Source organism: Eptatretus burgeri, chromosome 8 (assembly GCF_056783735.1).
Source record: "Eptatretus burgeri isolate ZD-2024b chromosome 8, Ebu_testis_v1, whole genome shotgun sequence".
In the NCBI taxonomy this organism is placed as follows: domain Eukaryota; kingdom Metazoa; phylum Chordata; class Myxini; order Myxiniformes; family Myxinidae; genus Eptatretus; species Eptatretus burgeri.
In genome coordinates this window covers 29244089-29268388 of record NC_140968.1, presented here as the reverse complement: position 1 = coordinate 29268388, position 24300 = coordinate 29244089, and the positions used below count along the sequence as shown (strand labels likewise).

The 24300-nt window shown below is 41.7% G+C and overlaps 1 protein-coding gene across 2 annotated transcripts in view; it reads right to left on the bottom strand.

The window, feature by feature from the left end:
• The window catches only part of LOC147021423 (leukocyte elastase inhibitor-like), a 92773-nt gene that overhangs the window by 5689 nt on the left and 62784 nt on the right, over nt 1-24300 (bottom strand). Inside the window, exons 1-4 of one of the 2 annotated variants that reach the window (XM_085891344.1) lie at nt 7026-7250; nt 4713-4856; nt 4058-4175; nt 62-204 (exon numbers count right to left, since the gene is read on the bottom strand). In XM_085891344.1, the coding sequence (XP_085747470.1) occupies nt 62-204; nt 4058-4175; nt 4713-4856; nt 7026-7193 (573 nt within the window). In that variant the 5' untranslated portion in view covers nt 7194-7250. Of the gene's footprint in view, nt 1-61; nt 205-4057; nt 4176-4712; nt 4857-7025; nt 7251-24300 lie in introns of those variants that run through there. The other variant, XM_085891345.1, reaches the window with a different exon arrangement.

The window sequence follows — 24300 nt, the reverse complement described above, 5'->3', positions numbered from 1 at the left end:
TTCGCTTCATATGCGAGGGGTAAAAATGGTGTTGTTTTTTTTAATCAATGCGAGGTCAAACCTTGTTCAGGAAGAAATCTGCTTCATGCGTTGCCTGTGTGTTAAACTTCTTTTTCCAGTTCCCCTTGAAATAGATGGCATTCACAAGGACCATCCGTGTCAAGGAATCGATAACATTTTTAGCGAGGAGGTCTTTTATTTTCCCTGCAAGGGAAAGAAAGATGGTTTCAGAACAGCATTTCCACATTGTTTTCAGTAATCAAATGATTTATCCATTTTACCGCATAGGCGAAGAGAAAGTTAGAGTCCCGTGACATCACATGGATTTTACAGATATCATTTCAGAAAAGCTGAGATTTATTTAATTAAGAAAAAGTAACTCTGGCCAGGCCATGCCAAAGCATAATGCTGAACTTGGAATGCAGAAGATGGACGGTTATTCTTCCAATAGTTCTGTTGGTGGTTCAGTTCAGTGGTTAGGCAAGGTGGTTGTTATTGCACATCCCTCCTTCTCTTTGTAATCCCTCAATTTGACATGAATCGAAAGTATAGTATGAAAACACTCCAACAGTCCTGCATTAAAGGTGGAATTTTTCGATTCCGGATGTAGAATCTTTATGAATTTGTGCTTTTGAGAGTTCCAAAATTGCAGCTCTGATGCCACTTCGGGGTTCACAAACGCAAGACACGGCTTTCTCGACATAAATAACTCGGAAATTCGCCAAAGTTACAGTTACATTCTAATTGTGGAATAATGGTGTTAACCACGTGGAATAGCCAAATGATTGAAATCATTTTGATAGAGATGGGAATTCTGACGGCTGATTTATCCTCCTTCGTAATTACTCCTTCCTGTGGGAAGCATGAAGTGCTGAAACTGAGTAATAGGACAATTTCTGACTCTTTGTAATGTTTTTGTTGATATTCATTGATGCCATCACAATGCACACATGGGTAATTCTCAAATAGCATGAGGGTATCCCATGACTTTTGGAAGGATTGTGTATGCTAACACTTGTGGAACTTTCTAACTAACTCAAGGTGTACAGTGTCGCTCGGTTTTGAAGGTCTCCTGACATGCCAAAGTACATAAATTTCATTTATATATGTCCTGGAGGAGTTTTTCATCGTGATTTCAGATCTGACAAGGATTTTTCACAATACTCATTCTGTAAAATGTAAAATTAAAAAAAAAAACCTCTTCGGGAACGCCCCTGAAAATTCTCCTGAAAGAGGCATAACCCACATGACGTCACGTACAGTATGCCAAAGGCTGCACGTTAATTACTGGAGTTGGTGGTCTCCGTGATTCTATTGGTTTGTTGTGTGTTTCCACATTTGATTGGTCGACTCAATCGCTTCATTCATTTCTGCTTTAAAAAAAAAATCGAACATTTGGTTTTGAATAATGGATGGCATGGACTTTGATTTGTCTGGTCGCAACAGTGAGTGTGAGAGAAATGAAGGATTTTGGTTTGAATCACATGGAGAATTGTGGGATAACAAAGTCGCGGGAGGTGAAGTTCAGGCAGCTGGAAATGAAGTACGGCCTTACCAGTTTGAGCCCAAAGCAGGACAAGCAGAGGAAACTGGCGACGAAATTCCCGGAGTCCATGATGATCAGGAGGACATCGAAGGAAGACTCGGAAATAACAACTGGTAAGACTAAATCCTATTCGTAATTCAATAATGTAAATTCGACTTTCAGACTGCTCGATATCAGAAATATTTTAGTGAGGTGACGTGAACAGCGCAGCGCAGCAGACATGTTGCTCCATGGCGAATTAATCACAAACAAGGCCGGCGCATGTCATCGGCAGTGTCTCTCCGCGCATAAAATGAAGCAATCTCGCTGTCCGGATACGATGAAAACTTGTGTGCAGAACACACCTTGTGACATAATTGTCTCGAGTAGTCCGATAAATCTGACGTTCTGTTGCATTTTTATTTATTTTATTCCTACTGTCGTCATGTAGCACCAGGGCAGTTCCATAATTTTGGACGTACATTTTGGACACATTATTAAGATACCACAGACACAAAGATTGACAATATGAAACTTTTATTTGGCCATGATATGACAAGTGTTTAGTAGAAAACAAGTAACAATGACCTTGGAATAATTTTAAAAAATACCATGTGTTCGGATGTACACAGAAAAAATGAATTTTCTGACTTCATAAGTTCAATTAAAATTTCTGTGAAGTGTGCAGATTTTTTCAAAAAAAGTGCATTTATAATTTTTGAACAGCTTGTACAATTCCCTTCAAAATGATATATAATTTGTGCTGATAATTTCATTTTGAAATATTGACTTCCTGGTTGACAAATTTATGGAACTGCCCACCAGTAGAAAACAATGAAAAAAAGAGAATAATAAATAAAAGCTACAGCACGTCAGATTTATCAGCCGAGTCGGACAGACAACGGATTTATCGGACTAGTCAAGACCAGTGTTTCTCAACCGGGGTTCCCCGGAACCCTAGGGTTCCACAAGAGGTCGCCAGGGGTTCTGCGAGAAAAAGTAATAAATAGGCTAATGTATTTTTGAGTAGTTTTTGTTTGATATAATATTCATAATTTTACTATACACGTACGGCATATTGTTGGAAACTCCTTGGTTATTATAATAGAGGCTTCAACCTCTTGTATTATTTAAAATTATAACAACCATAGGGAATGTATTTAACGATGTCTATATGGCGCCAGTGTGAAACTGCCCTCACTGGTTAGTGGACGTCCTGTACGCGGCGGATTCGTGTATCATTGAGTGACTGACTCAAGTATGGGACGCATGCATGGTGTTCATCTATCTTCTCTGTGCTTCCTAGCGCGAAGTCTCTCTCTCTCTCTCAAGGTTAGTTCTTCTGTTTACCTTTATTGCTTCAGCCTTATTTGTTTAAGTTTTGTTGATCAAGTTACATGAGGTGTTTTTTTTTTAATTTAAAAAAGTTATTTTTGTGTGAATTAAAACCTCGGTGTGAGGTCTCATAAACGAGAAGTATGTTTTTTTTTTTCATTGCCAATAAATTTGACAAAAAGGGGGTCATTTTTCCCTTAAACCAGGTATCCGAAAAAAAAATATTATATTTACCACGTGAACTACGATAAAAATATAAAAGAGCTAGATATTAACAATGGTATATAATAATTTTTATGCAGGGGTTCCCTGAGACATGAAAACTATTTCAAGGGTTCCACAAGGGTAAAAAGGTTGAGAAACGCTGGTCGAGACTCTCGAGATCTCGAGTCAATCCACTCTGTGTGAGTTACTGTATGTGACGTCACGCTGCGATTTGCTGAAGTCCATTTTTTTAGGGGCAGGGCATAGCAAGTTGTGAATATCTCCAGAAATGATCGAAATATTGCTCTAATTATCCCATTTTTGATTTTTTTTTTTTTTAAAACATGGGCAATTTCTTCATGAGGAAGGTCAAGTTAATATATATATATATATATATATATATATATATATATATATATATATATACATATATATATATATCAAGTTTATTTTGCATGTCAGGGGACCTTTAAACAAAGGTTGTTGTCGGTAAGCTGGTGTTGCACAATTCAAATTTAGTAATTTTAAGTTACAGGAACAAAATGTGATGAGTATCAATCTACAGCGTGATGGAAGACTTCAGTCATTTGAAATCAAGCTACAGGAAGTAAATCGGACTCTCATCCTTCATAACAACCATCTTGTACATGACTATGAAATTCCAGCCTGGCATTACTGCAATAACCTTTTAACAGAAGTTTACTGCAATGATCTTTTTTTAATGTGCATGTTCATTTATTTATTACTTGTGAAAATCGAAGTTTATCACCTTCATATCACAATTTCAAACCAATCTTCACAAAACTTCACCGCATGATAGTGTTCGTTAGAAGCAAGAAGCCTTTTGTTTTGGAGGTCAAAAGGTCAACATAAGCCAAACTATATCTCTCCGAAAGGAGAGACATTCTTTGGCATCTCTCACTACTTCTCGCTGAAAGGACCATTTGTAACCCCACCCCCACCCCCCCCCCCCAGAAATTCTTGATTTCGTACCAGCTGTCTGCTCTTCAACCCAGTTGTTGATCTTCAGTCGGGAATCCTCCGATGCTTTGGCAAAGTCCACAGGTGCCAGCTCTGCCCGGTAAAGCTTGAGAGTGGTTTCCAAGAAGTCCTGCAGGTGCCAAGAACAGTATATGGTTCATAATGAGGAACAACTTTGTGAATCATGACAATCTGTAGTTTATCGAGTGAAAATTGCCAAGAATCATTGCGAAAGGCATGAATTAACTTGAGCCACTTAGATTTCACAACCTGGACTAAAATGGTGCACATTATCCTTAATTATACATTGCTGGTCTGATTGCTGGCATTGCCCAATGCATGTTACTTGCAGTCAACATCGGCCGAATTTCTTGCTTTATTCAGTCACAAATGTTCAGATAATCATTCATTGCCATTATAACCACAACTGTTCTATTATGTAAAAGCTTAGTGGTGGTCCTTAGGGTAATTGATAAATGAAGTCTTGTGATAATGTAGGAAGTTATTTAGGAGATAAATGAGGACGAGGAGAAAGCCCTCTCAATAACTTTACGATCACTATTCCCTCTAACATACCTGGAGACATGGCACGCCCTCTACTGTCGTCTCTCTTGGAAAGTGAAGACCTTGTGTCCATACAGACATTGCATGCCCTCTACTGTCATACCTTTTGGAAAGTGAAGCCCTCTTGTCCATACAGGCGATTGGCCATGTGTAGAGCATAGTTTGCATGTCCAGTATTCACGGCATCGTGCAGTTGTAGATATCTCTTGTGCAGTGCATCACCACTCTGGTCTTCAAAGTGCAGTACCTGGATATCAAAAGGGACAACTTTAGTCATGTGAGCACATTTGTTGGTTCAGTATGTGTGTTACAAGTGGTGCCATACCTATAAGTAAAGGCTACAAAGGCAATGATAAAGGTCTGTGCGGAGGAACATGTTCAGCTGTATTTAATTGCTTTCTTCTTTGTTATACGTTAATGCAAGTACAGTATTCCTCGAGTGGCTATTTATGCAAAATTTTTACATCATTGGTAATTTAAGAGGGGAAAAATACTTCAAATAGAAAACTTGCTTAGTCTTGGATGGGATTACTAGCAGGAGGGAAATGTCTTGCATATGCCTTTACACCATAGACCGCAGGAACAACAGGACACCACCTGGAACAAACTCACGATCACCTTGGAGCTAGCGCGTAATGTTTTTAGCGACACAGGCTGGGAGAGGCCGTGTGCTAAGTTACAAAAAAAAGAAATTAAATGAAATTTGAATAAAACATAATAGGGTCGATTTTGAAAAGACAATTAAGGATAAGAGTTTGGGAAGGGAGTTGGATAAAGCAGGTGTGTATCTGTGAGGGAAAGTAAAAACTAAATAATAAATTTAAAAAAGAAAATCCTGTAAGAAAGAATGTAATCGCTCATCTCAACACAAAATTAGTGATGTGCGTGGGCAGAAAAACAAGTCAAAAGAAGGAGGAAATAAAATGCCTCAAATGGTGATTGATCCATCGTGGAGAGAAGAAGAGCGGAGCTCCGACGAAGGGTAAGGCTCGAAACGTCAGCTTCCCTTCTCTCCACGGTGGATTACTCACCATTCAGGGATGGATTAATTATGGGTGTGTTGGGCCCGGGCTGTAACCCAACCATGGGACCCTCCTACTCCCAATCCCATGGTAATGGATGTCGGTGAGCTAAAGCACAATGTACTATGTTAATTATACACGAGTCAGGTCTCGATCTCAGGATGTTCTTATCGACACTGATGATGCTCAATTTGTGTCTTATCATGTTTATAAAAATGAAATTCCAGGTACAAACAATAAACAAGAAGACTTTAATGAAAAAAAATCTTTACATTTTTAAACTAAGTGGACAATGACAGCAAGACAATCATTGTATTTTTAAGACCATCATCTGTGATTTACATTCCAAGGTGCAGGCTGTCAAGTTGTCCACACAAACCACTGCATGTGCAACATCACATCTACCTTTACCTGTGCATCGACTGTTTTTCAGCGAATCTCGTGCTGCAGGTTTTTTGACAAGTCAAGTCCTCTCGGTACTTCACTCGATGCTCATGATAAGACCATTAACTCGATCGGTTCTGAAGTCATCCTTGATAGGTTTTAGTTTTGAGAAGGACCGCTCACCCTCACCCTCCATACTGAGATTCGATACCATCAGATAGAATCACAGCGATACCCCAAGAGCTGTTTCAATGTTAGGAAATGTTTGGGTGAAGGTGTGTGCTTGGAGGAATTGGTACATTCTCAGTTCTGGTGACTTGGTTTGTGTGAGGTTTGAAGTTCTGTTAAACATGTCAGTAACGTAGTAACTGAATAAATTAACTTTCAATTATAGGTTCCCAATCGTTAGGATAGGAGCAGGAAACTTGATCCTGTGACTTACTTGATCTCATGAATCAAGAGAGAGGGGTGTGTGTGTGTGTGTGTGTGTGTGTGTGTGTGTGTGTGTGTGTGTGTGTGTGTGTGTGTGTGTGTGTGTGTGTGTGTGTGTGTGTGTGTGTGTGTGTGTGTGTGATGTTTCGTTATTTGGAAACAAAGAAAGCATGACAATAACCTCCCGAGATACAAGATGTGAATCTTAGCTGCTGATCAACTCCACAAGTTGATGGAGGTATGTTCATTGTTCCCTCGGAATGAATCTCCGGAAAAGGAGCAGGAAACGTGGAAGTTCTTCTGTCACTGGTAAAGGACGAACCCTACTACCCAACCCCTACTACTCAAACCCAACTACCCGACCCCCACTACCCGACCCCTACTACCCGACCCCCACTACCAGACCACGATTACCCGACCCCCACTACCCGAGCCCCACTACACGACCCCCACAACCCGAGCCCCACTACACGACCCCCACAACCCGAGCCCCACTACACGACCCCCACAACACGACCCCTATTACACGACCCCCACTACCCCATTTCGACCCCCACATGGATCTACCATCCACTCACCTTTGCCATCTGCCCGGCTGTGTTTGTGCATGCACCCAGTGAGAGCATCCCAAGAGCGGCCGAGACGCTGAGCGGAGAGAAGAAGATGTTTCCCGTCGGATGTTCCTTCTTCAGTCGATGAAACATATCAAGAGCGAATGCCGAGTTTGCTTCCACCAGCTTCTCCATGGCTTCACCGTGCGGGGATCTGTTGGGGATGAACCGTGAGATCTTAAACAGGTGTGACACCGGGAGGGGATCTGTTCGGGGATGAACCGTGAGATCTTAAACAGGTGTGACACCGGGAGGGGTTCCACTGAACTTCCGTTGTCTCATCCTCACAGCTGATTGGCTCCCCGTCACAGTGACGTCACGTTAAGGGTGTGGACTTGTTCAGGTCGATTAAACAAAGACGTCACTTGTCATGTCCTTTCCTTCATCATTTAGAGAGATTATTTTCAGCTTCTTTTACCTTTTTACATGAAAATCTGGTTTTATGAACTCTCCTCCCCGAATTTTAAAGAAAGTTAAACTTTGACCTTTTCATTGCACTCTCCAGACTGGAGCTGAGTGTAAAATTATTATAAATATCATAAATGGAATATGGAACATAATAATTAAATACGAGTGTTTATGTGTAAGTTGTTATTTAAAATGATCTGTAAATGTGTACAAAGGATAAGCCTGGGGGTGGGGTGTGTTCCAGTACCAATCAGTTTGTGCAATACATACTCGACAAGTGGCAGTTTTCCTTTCTTGGAGTTTCCTACTGTATCCATTTTGTCCATTCCATTGATGCTTGTTTTACCTGTATCGTGGAAGCTTTTGAGGAAGCCCGACCGTAAAAACCTATCTCTTCCGTCAAAAATGACCAAATCAAATCGGATTTTTTTATATGTTGTACTTATGGACATTACGCACAGCTTCTAGGAAATGAAATTGTGAGAAAAAAATCGAGAAAAAAAGTTCAAGTTGGCGTGGCTCTGCCCACAAGGGGCATGGGACACTCCTCATACAAAAAGACACAACTAGACCATGATATCTAGCTTGTGTCCAAGTTTCATTAAGATCGCATCAAACGTCACGGAGCTATGCTCTGGAGAGAGTCACAAACAGACAGACAGACAGACAGACAGACAGACAGACAAGCCAGCAGGTGACATGGGTGGTCGCTATATAATTGCATACTAGTCATACCGTTTTTGACGGATCGGGCTGAAAATTTTTGACAGAGGTTGATTATAGTGCGCATAAAAGCGCGGAAGACGATTTTTGATTTTCGGACAAAAAAATATTGTTAGGATTTTTTCAAAAATTTCAAAGTCCCGTTGTGAGGCAACAGTGCCGTCCATCACAACGGTGCTCAAAAGCATACAACTAGATCCTGGTATGAACCTACCAGTCAAGTTTCATCAAAATCGGTCGACTCCTCTGGCCTCCAGAGCTGTCCATTACATACAAACAAACAGACAGACATACAGACAGATGGAAAAACCTGAGACTAAGGCCTAAGTCACATTTGGCACGGCGGCTGTAGGGTCTACAAAATCTACGGCCACTAGCAATTATAGGGCGGCCACAGTATTTCCACGGTCACACAATGTAGCAATCACATATGTTTTTATTTTTCGGGGAGCCGCACGGCGTATTTATAAATTGTTGAGACCAAAAACGTGGGGGTGCCGTACGGTCTTTGATTTGATGTCGCACGGTGACCTTAGGGCGTCCCTGTGGCGGCCATAGAATTTTCAAGGCAGACGCAAGGTGTCCACAAGGCGACCACAGGGCGACCGCACGGGGGCCCTAAGGCGAACGTGCAGCCAGACGGATGGTAACAAGTGGGTTATTTATTTACTTATTATTATTATTATTATTTTTTACCGGTTCTTTTTTTTCGTCTTGTCGAATTGCTACGGCCAACGTAGAAATGAAAAAAGTTATAACTCCGCGCTATAATTCCATGGCAACCCCTACGGCCTGTAAAAGATAGCCATACGGCGTAGGGCCACCCTGAGGCAACCTCAGAAACTCTGCAGCCACCGCACGTTTCTGTCAATTCAGGGGGTACTGTCAAAACTCCACCCATGTACTAAATATGAAACGTGAAAGTTGAAAACTTTGGGAGGTTGAGTGCAGACAGGAACGGTACGGCCGCCGTATCCTCGCCGTGACTCCTTTGCCGTAGAGCAAATGTGGCTTAGGCCTAAGGCTGGTCTAGCGACCACCCAACACACAGACACAACGAAAATAGTGGTCACTGGTGGCGCCCGTGAACCAAAAATCCCATATTTAAACGTGAGTAACAAAGCGAAACGGAACCCAAGTGCGTGGATATGTTCTTCTCAGCCAGGGTAGATATCGCTGTATTTACATGGAGTGATGTGATTGGCTGCATCCTTCTTCAAATCATATTAACAGTTGGCTCCCGACTATAACGTACCATGCAGTACATGAGACGAACACGAATATCAAACTGAAGCTATTCACGGGTCTCCAGCAATTTGTTATTAAAGATTTCCCAGGTTTTTTTTACTTCACGGTATTTTTTTCATTTTTTCATTTTTCAAGGTTTTTTTTTTCTACGAAAAATACAGTGAATAAGAAATCGAATTAGTAATTACCAAATTACTCGTGGCACAAACAGTAACACACAACATGACAAAATGTTGATGCATCAGAAGAGTTTGATGCTGAGCCACACGTTAACATGAACAGTCATAGTGTTGTTGCCGAGACAAACACTAAGGCGAATAGTTATACCGATACGGGTATGTTTTGCCTTATTTTCATCCAATTCTGCTTTTCACTGTTCCCAGCTGAAAATATAGTTTGACCCCCAAAAAATTGCCACAAAAGGTTTATTGTAGTATCAGGTGTGCTTAATAACATATAGAAAGTCTATCACAGTGTGACCACTGGAAAGGTCTAATTTTAAAGATGGCGTCCAAGATGGCCACCAAAATCCTTAAAATACCCAAACTCCTTCATTATTCATCCTAGACAAGTAATTTTGGTATCTAACCCCATGTTTTTGGGGCCTAGGAATCCATTTGGCATGTTCAAATTTCAGTGACATGATTATGTAATTGTGAAATCCAAGATTCAATTTGCTTTGTGTGACTATTTATTAACATTATTTATTTATTGATTATTTATTAATGACCTTCTGTTTTGAATATTTTCAGGCCTGACCATGAGTGCTTGCATCGTAAACCAAGACACTTGCCCCATCTGCCATGAAGACTTCAGAGATGCTTCTGATGTGGTTGAAGTTCGTCAGAAGGGAGCGGATGGAATCAAGTGTGAGTGTGCAAAGAGGGGATGACGTAGCCGTTTCAGCTGGTGAAAAAGTACACTCAAAATGTCGAAAGCCATACATCAATCCAAAAGACATTGAAAGCCAAAAAGGAAAGTGTGGTGTACCGGCATGCGTGGGCAGGGCACAATGCGGGGAGCGTTGTGGAGGCGTGGAGGAGTGGTTTTGGTGGTCACGTGTCTGCAAGGGATATAGCTGTTTGCGCCGCCTGAGGCGTCTGTGTGTAGTCTGTAGTAGTGTGCATTCGGACGGGCAATAAACAGAGTTCGACAACCCTCACGACTATCCGAGTCCTACGGCCCTCCAGACACTACAGTTTGGCGACGAGTCTGTTTCGGATCGACATGTGCAGGGTGCCTGGGTGGCATCGGTATTGACTTGGGGTCTTTGGCTGGGGCGATTGGATCGCTGGAGTGGGAAATCAGCGCGGCTCGCGCGGTTCGAGTTCGACCACCTGGCGTGAAGCCCAGGGAAGCGCACCGCGAGTTTCGCACGGCCGCACGCACAGTTTTCGGTGCGGGTCGAGTCCTGCAGTCAGACGTCTTGCCGACACGTGCCGAGGATGGCGGAAGGTCGGGGCACGACGCACGACGAGTGCCCGTCTTCGTCGGAGACGACTTCGAATTGTTTTCTGAACAATTGGGGTGCTATTTCCACGCGAATGATGTGGACGACGAGAGCAAACGCAAATCGATCTTACTCGCCTCGCTATCAACGGAACATTATCGGCTGCTAAGTGATTTGGTAGCACCGGATAAGCCCAGTGACGATGGGCTGTCGTTTCAAGACGTGGTAGGGAAGATGAAAGCCCACATGGCGCCGGAGAAGTCATTGCAACTGGCTCGATACCAATTTGATCACCTTGCGAAGGGTGCGGAGGAGCGCGTTGCAGATTTTGTGGCACGGGTGAAGCATTCGGCCGTGGCTTGCAAGTTCACGGCGGAGGAGCGTCCGGCTCGACTCAGAGATCGTTTTATTTCTGGGCTGCAAGATGCGAAGATGGTGTCGGCGATTCTGCGAATGCGGAGTGTCGACGTGACATTCGACTCAGCGGTCGAGACTGCTTCAGCTGTCGAGCAGACGCTCACAGATGTCCGCGCCATCGCCGGCCAAGACGTGATGGGGGGTTCCAGCTGGGGCATGTCGGGTGACCCCGGGGTTCACGCGATGACCCAGGTGCCCCAGGTCACGTGCACGTCTTTCGGTGTGAGCCGTGGGCGCGCGCCGCAGCGCGGCCGCACGGGGAGCGAGATGGACACCCAGGGGTTCTGGGGATGTGGTAGACCGCACCTGCGGCGGGTGTGCCCGTATAAGAACACCGTGTGTTTGCATTGTCACAAGGTGGGACATCTGAAGCGTGTGTGTCAAATGGCGGGGGCTGCCGTGAAGGTCTTGGATAGCGAGGTGCGGGACGACCCCAGCGACCTGGGGAGCGGCCTGCAGCCAGGACATAGCGATCCCGGTGGCCCGGAGTAGGAAATGCAACCAATGTTGAGCCTGTTTTCGATTGGTCCGGAGGTGACAAGACCAATAACAGTGGAGGTCGAGGTGAATGGCGCACCGATCGTGTTTCAAGTTGACACCGGGGCTGCAGTGTCGGTCATGGGCGAGCGGGCTGCCCGTGACCTTCGCGGTGTTCACCTGGTCAAGACGACCTTGTCGCTGTGCACGTACACCGGCGAAGCGATTGCACCACTTGCTGTGGCGGACGTCTCGGTGGTCTACCGAGGTCAAAGCGCCCTACTCTCATTGTTTGTGGTACGAGGGGAGGGGCCCGCCCTTTTGGGCCAGAACTGGCTGGCGTGCCTCAGGCTCGACTGGTTGACGCCAGCTGGTGGCCTTGCAGCTGGTGGCCTGGGACGGCCCGTGCGGGGCCGGTTGGGGTTTCGACGTAAAGAGGAGTAGTTTCCTGTTTCGGGGTTCGTACCTCCAGGTGCACCTGTCCCTCCTTCGAGACCCAAGGATTGGGGTCTGGTGGCAGGAGCCACGGCGATGCAACATGGGCTGCCATTCATTGCTTCCGGCGACGACGATATACGGGTCTGGAGCAACGGGAGCCATGCCAGCGGAAACGGGCTCTCGCGTTCCCGCGGCGCTCGTGGTGCGGTGCACACCCGTGTCGTTCAGGCGATTTCAGCGGGGGATTGGAGCGAGCCGGTCGCGTTCAAGAAGTTCGCGGAACGCAACCATCGACGACAAGCAAGTCATCGCAACGTCGCGACGACAACCAAGAGGCATACACACGATGTGATTCATGGATTGCTAATTGTTGCGTATTTGATTCTCGCTGCACGAATGATGCGATTTAGCATTGTTAAAATAAATGCCGACAGTTCGCGTGTGAGCATAATATGTTTGGCTGGGATCAATTGATGGGATGTCCGATATGATCGATGTGATGTGAAGAGCTTGGGGGCGATCGTGGCGAATAAAGAGGTCTTGCCGATCTCCAGCTGCGAGGGCAGCCCACGGTTCGCTACCCTGTCATGTGTGGGGATTATGCTGGGAGGACGCGCTGTACGTGAGGGGAAGGTTGCGTCGGAGCGGACGATGTTTTTGATGTGGTATAACACTGATATGTCTCCAGGCTACGCTGACCGTCCGTGTGGACGTGCATGATTTTCTCGTTTGGGTTGGATGCGCGGTTTTGGTGTGGGACTCAGAGATCGGCTCAGAGCCGGGGCTGGTTCGCTGTTCAGCGTTACCCCCACCCCTGGTTTTGCCAAGGTCAGACGTGCCTGGCGCCCTGGAGCGCAAACCTCTGTTCTCGCCAAGGCCGTTCGGACGTGCGTTGAGATCTCGGCTGGATGTGATGCGTGGGTTTGTTATGGAATTGATGGTGCGCCCAGCCGACAGCGCTGTTCAGCGTCACCGCCCATCCCTGATATGGCCAAGGTCAGACGGGCCTGGCGCCGTGCAGCACAAACCTTTGGTCTCGCGAAGGTCGGCCGCGCTGGCGCCGCGGGGCTTGCAGGCTCGGAATGTTTATCTGATTCGGTTCTGTCTGGGGGAGATGTGCCACCTTGTCGACCGGGGACATTTGATGGTGCCGGGGGAGGTTCGCTTGGGAGGTCATCGCAACCTCGCCAGAGGGCGTGTGAGCATGAGCCACCTGGGGGCGCTTCTGCTGCGTAGTGATGCTGTGCTTCCCAACTTGCTTCTTGATATCTTTAATGCGGTCAGGGTTTTTGTGGGTTTGTTGTGCAACTCAGTACTCGAGCACCTGTCCATTACTTTGAAATTCAACTCTCTCACATCGACACGTTATAAGGTGTGATGGAGATAGAGGGCTGAGTTATGGGCCGGATTACACCAACGGCATGAGGGTTACGGGTAGCAGATAAAGCACGGTTCCTTTTGTGCCGTCTCGTCTGGGTTTTGGTTCACGGCCGCCTGATTAATGCCATTTGTGGCTCTGGTTGCTTTCTGTGTGGTGGTGCCTATGCTTTTTGATTATTATCGCTTTTGTTCCTCTTTGCTTTTATGTCATGGTATTCTGTGCCGGTTATGCTTATCATTATCATGGTCATTTTATAATCATAGTTTTAGGAGGGAGGAGTGTGGTGTACTGGCATGCGTGGGCAGGGCACAATGCGGGGAGCGTTGTGGAGGAGTAGTTTTGGTGGTCACGTGTCTGCAAGGGATATAGGTGTTCACGCCGCCTGAGGCGTCTGTGTGTAGTTTGTAGTAGTGTGCATTCGGACGTGCAATAAACAGAGTTTGACAACCCTCACGACTATCCGAGTCCTACGGCCCTCCGGACACTACAGAAAGAAAGGTGAGCCACCAAAGAGAAGTGCCAGAGTATCATCCGGTTCTTTCAACAGCCAAATGGATTGCCATTTCTGTGGGACTACGGTTACACCAGGAGGTGCAGGCTTTAGTTATGTAAAGACCGATATGTTTGTGAAGACCATTCTTGAGTGTTGTGACAGTCGTTCAGATGAATGGGCCTTCATTGTGAAAGGCAGGATTGAATATTATTGCTGTGATCTATATGCTGCGGACTGTATTTACCATCACTCATGCAGTGGTAATTTCCGGTCTGGGCTTCGCACACCACTACAGTTCCACAATGTCCCAGAGGCAAAGCGCAGAAAGTCTGGCCGGCCCAAATACGAAGATCGGGAGCAGGCATTCATGAACGTTTGCTCTTACCTTGAGAATAATGATGAAGAACAGTTGACAATTTCACATTTACAAGATAAAATGAAGGAATTTCTTACAAATACAGATTCCGTACAATTTGGAAATCAGTACCTTAAGGGAAAATTGAAAGAACAGTATGGGGACAATGTTCATTTTGCTGAAGGAGACATAGTAACAATGAGGGAAAAGACATCACAGATACTGAGATCTTATTTCAACACCCAAGCAAAGGATGAAGAATCACAGAAACAGGTGATCATTGAAACAGCGGCGCGACTCATTAAATGTGATATCAAGTCCAATGTGCCGTCCCTTTCAAATCGGTATCCAAGTGCAAAGTCGCTCAAGCTTGATTCTGCCCTTTCGTTTGTTCCTGATACTCCGCGGACATTGTTGAATGGTCTTTTCGTGGGTTAGGAGACGAGACGAAAGATTGCAGGAATAGGACACGCAATTGTCCAGGCAGTTCGACCACGTGCAGTAGTAGCTCCCTTACAAGTTGGCTTTGCAGTGCAGGCACGCCATTTGTATCGGTCACAATTCCTCGTGGATACTCTTCATGAAATGGGATTTAGTTCTTCTTATAAAGAAGTCATGCGTTTTGAGTTGCTCGAGATATGTTTGCGGATGACATTGATTTGCTGGACAGGGAAACTTCTTTTCGCCGAGAACAATGTTGACCACAATATCCTTACTCTTGATGGCAGGGGGACCTTCCACCGAATGGGGAACATATAATAGCAGCACTCACCCCAGGGTGAAAGAAAGATCGTGTCATTCCAAGGAGAAACATTACCAACCTTGACTTTTCAGTGCAAAGTAAAATTCCAATCATCGAACATCGCTTCGCTAAACATGTGCGCCAAACCATCGTGTTCGAATAACTCCCGGCATTGGTCAACTGTGATAGGACAATTGATGTACTGTGGGAGCTCTGGCTAAACTTCAAACAGGAAACCCCTGGGTGGCAGGGAATGATGCACATCATTCATCAAGGACTAGAACACCCAGGCCAATCATCAACTGTGTTCTTACCTATGATTGACTTGTACTCTGGGGACAAGACATGCATTCTGTCCATGCTTAATTTCGTTTGCGATCTCGCTATCAAACACCATGCTCCACCCATTATTACGTTTGATATGCCCCTGTATTGGAAAGCTGCAGAGATCATCATGGATGCACCACAGAGTAGCCACTTGAAAAGCATTCTCTTGATGCTTCAATGTTTTCACACATTCCTGAACTGACTTGGTGCAACAGGCACACTGATGGAAGGCACATGACTCAGGAACATTATGGAAGTTATCTATGGTGGAAATGCCGTCCAGCATATGATGACTGGAAAATCAGTGCAAAGAGCTTTCCGTGGGAATTTGCTGGTGGGCAGATGTCTCGATCACCTGGTTGTGTCGGATCTGCTGGAGGATAACCCACAGTTCGAGTCATTGGTGGACCATGCAGGAGAAACGTACTCATCCTTGGTGGCAAAAGAAACGACTTTGAAGAGTGCTGTAGCATCGGATATGTTGATCCAAATAAAAGAAAAGATTTACACAAATAAGTCAGAACTTAGCACAAGGTCAAAAACCACAAGAGACAAACAAAGTTCAGATATTAAAAATTTCAAATATCCAGAGAGTTGGTGTCAAAGCCACCCAATGCTCGCCTGCTTATACATTTATCGTTTTTAAAAGACTCGTCTAATAATTAATATTATTTATAAAGCAATGCAGTAAAGTCTGTACCAAATAATTTTAGAGCAACATATGTATTTGTATATTGTAATCAGTAACAAGAGCGCAAGTGAGCACAATATACGCCCGAACAAGAAGGTATATAAAGAATTGTGCCACTATGTGGAAAACAGCATCCTGGTTGCCATGGCAACACTTTAGATGACGAACTTATGTCGCGACACACCGTCTCTATAGTCTGTACCTATGTACCAAATATGAAACGTGAAAGTTGAAAACTTTGGGAGGTAGAGTGCAGACAGGAACGGATGGAAAACAGCATCCTGGTTGCCATGACAACCACTTTAGATGACGAACGTATGTCAGGACATACCGTCTCCACAGTCTGTACCGATGTACCAAATATGAAACGTGAAAGTTGAAAACTTTGGGAGGTAGAGTGCAGACAGGAACGGATGGAAAACAGCATCCTGGTTGCCATGGCAACCACTTTAGATGATGAATATATGTCGCGACACACCGTCTCTATAGTCTGTACCTATGTACCAAATATGAAATGTGAAAGTTGAAAACTTTGGGAGTTAGAGTGTGGACAGGAACGGACAGACAGACAGACGGACCGACGGACAGACCGATCAGTATCACATAATACGCCCCGACACACACATATATATATATATATATATATATATATATATATATATATATATATATATATATATATATATATATATATATATATATATATATATATCGGGCGTATAAAAAGTGTGGTAGGTAAAAACATTAGAAAGGAAAAAATAACTTGCACCAAAAATTTTAACATTTTCACGCTCACGCTGATGCTGACGCTCACGCCGGGGGTATCAGTATAGCTCTCTGTTCGTCGAACAGGCGAGCTAAAAATGACGAAACAAAATTTGGAATTAATCAGTGATATAGATATGCTTTTAGTGATAGAGAAGGCTGAAAGAGGAGGAATATCTCAAGTATGTTCCAAGAGATATGCTAAAGCAAATAACACATATCTTCCTGATAATAACAAGAATGAGGACAACTCTTACCTGATGTATTATGATGCAAACAATTTGTATGGGTGGGCTATGTCTCAATCTTTACCTTATGGAAAACTTAAATGGGTTAAAGAAAAACATTATGAAAAAGTTTTACAAGACATTGTTGTCTCCTCTCAAAAAGAATTGGATGAAGCTGAAGTTGGATATTATTTTGAGGTTGATTTAAAATATCCAGAAGAACTTCATCACAAACATAAAGACCTACTTTATGCCCCTGATAAATAAAGTCCAAGAATAGAATGGTTCAGTGATTACCAACAGTCATTTAATATAAAAGGTAAATCTCCAGAAAAACTACTTACGACATTAAATGATAATGGCTAAGTCAAAATCGGGTTTGACCTAGGACAAATTGGAATAGAAATCAAACCTGTGGTAATATCTTATGACAAACATGGTAAATAACATAAAAAAATCTAATGCAAAAAAACTTGGTGAACATCATTTTTGGGGGGTCCCTAGAAATTGGTAATTAGGGACCTGGTGAAATTAGGTTGCAAAGAATAGTGACCACAAATATGATTACAGCTGGATTTACTTTGCTTCTTATGATACTCTGATAATGTCCCTTTACAGTCTTAATGAATAAGAATGACTGAAACAGCAGACTGTGGCTAAGGGAGCCCCAACCCCCCCAGCCCCCTCCACCCCCACGGACCCTGATACAGGGTTACCGAGACTAGATTTGTTTCACATTCGTTCAATAATCACTTCAATTTCCAAAGAGCTCATAGGGAATCATATTAACATCCAGAGTTCATCAAATGTGGGGAGATGCCGCCCCTAGTCTGAAAAATATTACCAAATTTGGTCCTCTTCCACTGTAAGTTGATGATGACAAAATGCAGTTCACGTCAAATTGTATGTGTCATCCTCTGCATTGTCATCGGAGTTCTCGATTTTCATATTTTCACAGATGCCTCTGCATTCATTGCAAGCTGGTGTGCATTCCAGATCAAGTCCTCTTCATCCACAACGTTTTCCGCACCCTGTCTTGCATTTGCATCTTATGACCTCTAACAGTGCTTTGGGCGCCACATCCAAATCTGTTATTAGAGGAAGCATCTTCCCTTCAATAACTTTCCAGCCCCAGTCCTCTGCCTGCAAGTTCATGCCCTTCCACTCCTGCACTTGGTGATAGACACAGAAACTGTGGTACTTCATTGCTCCTGAACTTGGTGCCAATACCTTTGGGTGCACCGCCTTTTTGCTTGTTGTGACTAGTTCTTGGAATCTGTGGTATCTTAGCAAATCTAGACTGTCATTGGACTTTGTCTTGTATAAACAAAGCATAGCTTTCTGTCCTGCCTGAATTATCTCCTTCTTACTGGATGCAGAATTATTAAAAACCACAGCCTGCTCTTGAAAGCATTCACTGTTCTGTAGCAAGTTTAAAGCCACACCCTTCCCAAAACCAAACACTCGTGAAGTAGTGTCATATCCGAGAATACCTTGCACAAATAGAATATTCTCACAGACAGTCTCACCAAGGTACTCACGTACACATCTGATGTTCAGAAATTTTTCAGTCTGTCCCTGTTTTGGCTCAGGTCTCTAGAAGACATCATGGCCCAAGTTCTTTGCAGAGGAGTACCAGAAGATCTGTGTCATCTCCAACGAGAATCACCTCACGCTGAGCAGCAACTTGTATTGCTGTCTGCACGATAAGCAAGTCAGCGTTGCCTCTGGCGTGATGAACTTCACAACCTGCTGCTTCAAGGGAGTTGCTCAAAAAGTTAAGAAATCGCTGCTTATTTTCATTATTTGATAGAAATTCTTCTTTTTTGAGTTGGAGGGTCATCTGTGGTTGAAAGTGAACTGTTCAGCCTTGGCGCTTTCCAATTTGTCTCTGATGAGTGCCATCTTTGGTGGATGGCCCGCTAGTGTAGCCAAAGACAACAACTGCCTCTCTATAATGCTTCCTCACAAAGGTCACGTATCTGTCCAAAATTGACTGAAAGGCTTCTCTGATTTGCCATGGGATCCTGTGAAGTAAAGCACCACCATCAAGAACATACTGGCAGTTCAGAGGTACAGAATGTTGCTCCCCCTATGGTAGGGTAGCCCAAATAGCTTTCGCAAGAGAAGGTTTGTTTGCTTTCAATAGCACATATTTAGTCTCAAACAAAGCAGGTGGAAATGAGCATAGTTCATATTGAAAGGCATACTTTAGATTTTCAGCCTGTGTTCCTGCAATTACCAGTCTCTGAAAGAGCAGTTGTGGATCAATGTTTACTTTCTCTCCATTTATTCTGATTGTAGACTTCGACTCAGGAGTGATCACTTGAAGAAGACATATTTTTTCTCCTGAAGACATATTGCTGAACATGTTGCCCCTCCATTTCATTCAGAATTTTCTGCCCAACTTGCTCTGCTTGTTCCACATGGACGTCATCCCTGGTTGCTACACCGGTTACAATATTGTGCAATGTGGGGCTGTCTTCAAATGGATTTCTTTCAGCTAGGATGGAAATAAGTTTATTTGTATCATCCATATCTCTCATTTGCCGAGCTTTTGACAAGTAATTGCGTTGCTCACTAGTTGAATAGGTGACTGAGGTTAGTTGCTGCATGGCATTGTTCACCTCGGCACAAACAGGTCTGGACAGGCACCATACCAGTCGTTGTGTTTCAGTCATGCCCCGTCCTCTTGTCGAACCACCAGTTGTTTTAAGGCTTCTCATTAGAACCCGTTCTATCACAAGATCAGGTGACAGCCCTGCCCAAAAGCAATCCGACCTTCGTACAACGTGAAAGCCATCCATAAACTTTGAATGCACGAATGTGTTACTGTCCTGCAGCTTTGTCATTTTCTGAAGGTACAGGTACACTGACTTGGTATACAAGTTGTGCCCTGAGGCAGCAAAGTAGGGAAGCATGTCTTGGAGAATCTGTACATGTAGCTTCCAATCACCCGTGCGTTCTGATCGTAGGAAGTCCCGTACTATGTCTACACATTTCATATACATACACCAAAGTTTCCCAGTTCTGTGTTCAATTGCATTCAATGCACTTGAGACCTTTTCTCTGATAATTCACAAAATGCTTGATAATTCTATCTTTAGTCCAGTCATCAGGAACCACTTAAGATCAATTAATGCTCCCTCGTTCTGAATTAAAACAATGCACCTTTCAGCATGGTCTGCTGGATGTTTTGAATGCAATTTATTTGGAGTTAATGATTACATCTAGTCTGAACTCTTGCTTCAAGAGATTCTTTATCTTAAATTTTACTTACCTTTCATCTTATTCATTCATTCTTATTTAAAAATAGGCAAAATATGCTGATTTAGGGAAGGGGATAAAAGGCATGATGAGTAGGGTGAATAAACCGATTCTGGCTCACTTTTCCCCATGTAAATGAATGGGGGATTTTCAGCGATTCATATTTTTTTCCCTAAAAAATAAACCCCCTTTTTTATCCCAAGGTATATTTATTTGTCTCCCCTTTTAACCTGGGGACACTTTTTTTCAAATAACCCATGCAATAAGATAAAGATTTGTTCAAGTAGCAAAGTAGTAATGTGATTTGTTAAAGGTGATTCGAAAGAAATATCTGAAACGTCAAAGCCTCGGGACACTCTTTTTCAAATAACCGATGCATATTGTTTAGCTCACTCATTGAACCTATAAAGATTTGTTCATTCTCAAATTCCTTCAATAGTTTAATTTTCTTTGCACAATAATCCCCATCTAAAATATTTAAAAACAAAAGATTTGAATCTTTATATTTTTTAAGATACCCCTTTTGTGCCATTACGAAATGATAAACTTCTCTTAATGCTCTTGTTTGACCACCTCCTGAGCCACATATCATTTTGAGATATAGTAAATTGTTTTTTTCATTGTTCAATTGATAACCATCAAAGTTTTCAGTCCATTCAAGGATATTCATTTTTTTTCTTTACATCCTCTAACTTACTAGTTTTTAAATTGATTCACTTATTTGTTTTATTTACCTTTGTTTTAGTTATTTTTTCAATAAGACTTATTTGATATTTTTCACATTCATTATGTTTTCCATTTATATACCAAGACTGAGATATTCTCCACTCTTTAGTTTGATTAATACTTGGTTTGACCATTTATATATTGCAAAAAAACGCGGCGGTAGCCCTTAAAAAACCCTAACCCATCTTCCCATCGTTAAAACACAATCTATTCTATTCACTCTATCATACAATATCCATATGGAACACAATCTATTCCATTATCTAAAATAAATCTCTTATCATCAAAGGCTCCTAATGGCTTTTTATTTACTTCTTCACTATATATGTTATGTTTATAACTTCTTATTGTATTCATTTTCCTATATTCTTCTTTCTTATTCATCAAACAATTATAATAATTTCTAAAAGTTATTGATTTCTTTATTACATATTTCTTTATTCCCTTTAACCTCTTATCAATCTGATCACCATACTTATAAGCATATGCCTTTGCTCTCAATCCAATAAACTCACTCATTACTTTTCCACCCAACTCATCCTTAAACTTACCAATAACCTTTTCATTCTTTTTGGAAAATAACTCACTCTTCTTGCTGAAATTACTTGTATCATATACTCCAATATTTTTCTTCATATCTTTATAAACATCATCAGTTTTTATATCTAGGATAAAACTATCAGTGTCCATATACAACAATGAAACATTTTCACCATACTCTTTCTTTAAGTCATTATACAAATAATCATACATCAATATCTTTGATAAATCAAGAACTGCTGTTCCAATATAAATTGGTTTATCCATTACAATACTTTCCTTTTTCATATGAATTGCAGAAAAGTTCTCTGAAAAAACCTCTTCTCTCTCAAAACTTGGTTTATTTATCAATCTCGAAGCTTCTTTCCAAGATGTTGCGAATCTAATGTTTTGCCTGTTTCTAACATTTTCCATAGTCTTTCCAAATACAGCATTATTCATTAATTTATAAAAGTCCCCTTCAAATTTTACTTTTGTATTTGCTCTCATATCTGTATATAATTGAATGTACTTTTTCATCCAAGGACTTTGTTTAAATTTTAAAACTCTATGAATTTTAGCCACTCTCAATCCTTCTCTCAAAAACTGTTTTAAGCTTCTCTGATGCAAAACATATCCCTCTTTATCATAGAATGTTGTTAATAACTTTTCTGTTGATTTGCCTTTAATATTAAAACTTTTATGATAATCACTGAACCATTCTTTCTTTGGGGTTTCTTTCTCACAGGCAAAAGGAAGGTCTTTATGCTTATTATGAAGATCACTCGGGTACCTCAAATCAACTTCAAAATAATAACCTTCTTCTTCGTCATTCAATTCCTCTTGAGAAGAAATAACAATATTCATCAAAGTCTTTTCATAATCCTTTTCTTCCACCCACTCTAATTTACCATAAGGCAGAGATTGAGACATTGCCCATCCATACAAATTATTAGCATCAAAATACATCAAATAATTATGATCTTTTTCACTATCATAATTTGGAAGATATTTATTATTTGCTTTAGCATATCTTTTTGAACATACTTGTGATATTCCACCTCTCTTGGACTTCTCAATCATCAAAAGCATATCAACATCACTGATTAAATCTATATCTTGTTTTGTCATTTTCAACATTGCACTCCAAGCTAAACCAGGAGCTGTGAAATAGTGGGCAGGGTCTAATCCATAATAATTTTTATTATGACAGAGTGATCTAAAAGCTTCAAACACATCAGCGAACAATAAAACATGTTTTTAGATATAAATCATGATATTCTCCAAGGTTCTTTATCTTAAATATTTTCCATATTTCTTGTGCGTGTTTATATTCCTTATCACTTATCTCTTCTTCATAAAGGTTATTATAGAAACTTTCTTTTGAAGGAAGTTGTGCTTCTTTAAATCTCATAAATGAATCCATATAATCATAAGGATAAATTCCCTTACTTGTAAGAATTTTCTCTTTACTTTGAATTTCATTCCTTGTTTGAATTTCCTCTCTCGTGAGAATTCCTTCTTTAATCAGAATTTCATCTTTAATCAGAATTTCCTCTTTAGTTAGAATTTCATTCATTGTTCGAATTTTCTTTATAATTAGAATTTCATCTTCAGTTAGAATTTCTTCATTAATTTCCTCATTAATTCGAATTTCCTCTTTACTTTGAATTCTCTCTTTAATCTGAATTTCCTCTTTAGTGAGAATTTCCTCTTTTGGAAAGAATGAATTAAGATTTGCAAAAGAGTCCGTGGAGCTTAGATTTGATGCGAGGTAGGCTTGTGGTGTTTCCCATAAACTTGTAAGAATCTAGAAACCTAAGACGAGTTAAAGGTTTTGTGAATATCATTTTTGTAAATGAAATATACTTTTGACTTGTGTTTGTTATGGCAGAAATATTCCCTGGTGTTTTTGAAAGTTCATTTATAAATAGATGTGTATCAGAGTTGGCGCTGTTGTGAAGAAAGACTGGAATAAAAGAAGGTAATTTATAATTAAGATTACAACAGGAATGAGCGGGACCTCTATATTTACCAGTAAGATGACAATGATCCCTAACTTTAGACTCCTTAATTTCCCCCTCACAAATATGACAGATATTGTTCTTTCTAAATTCTAATTTTTCTTCTTTGGTTAATTTCATCGGTTCATTTGTTTCTTTCATTAATTTAGTGAGTCTTATACAATCCTTTTCTAATCGTTTTACAAACTCTTGTGAAGCTTTTTTTCCACTATAATGTTCAAGTTTGTTATACTTTTCTCCAACAGATGATTTGATATAATAACAGAAACCACAAGGAATATGTTTTTGATATTTATTTGTATATGATTCTTTTGGATTAGGAGAAGCAGGCTTTATCTTTTTAAGGATACACTCAAAATCAGAGTATATCACAAATGGGTGCATGATAGATTTATTATAATCTTCAAAAGAAATCTTTTCACCAGGTTTAGGCATTGTAATTACAGCTGATTTATGATTACTACAATATTTTGAATGTTGTTCTAATCGTTCTTTTGTATGAAATGAATTAAGACATCGCTTACAAGGATATATTTTGTTTGTTGTTCTGAATACCTGAGAATA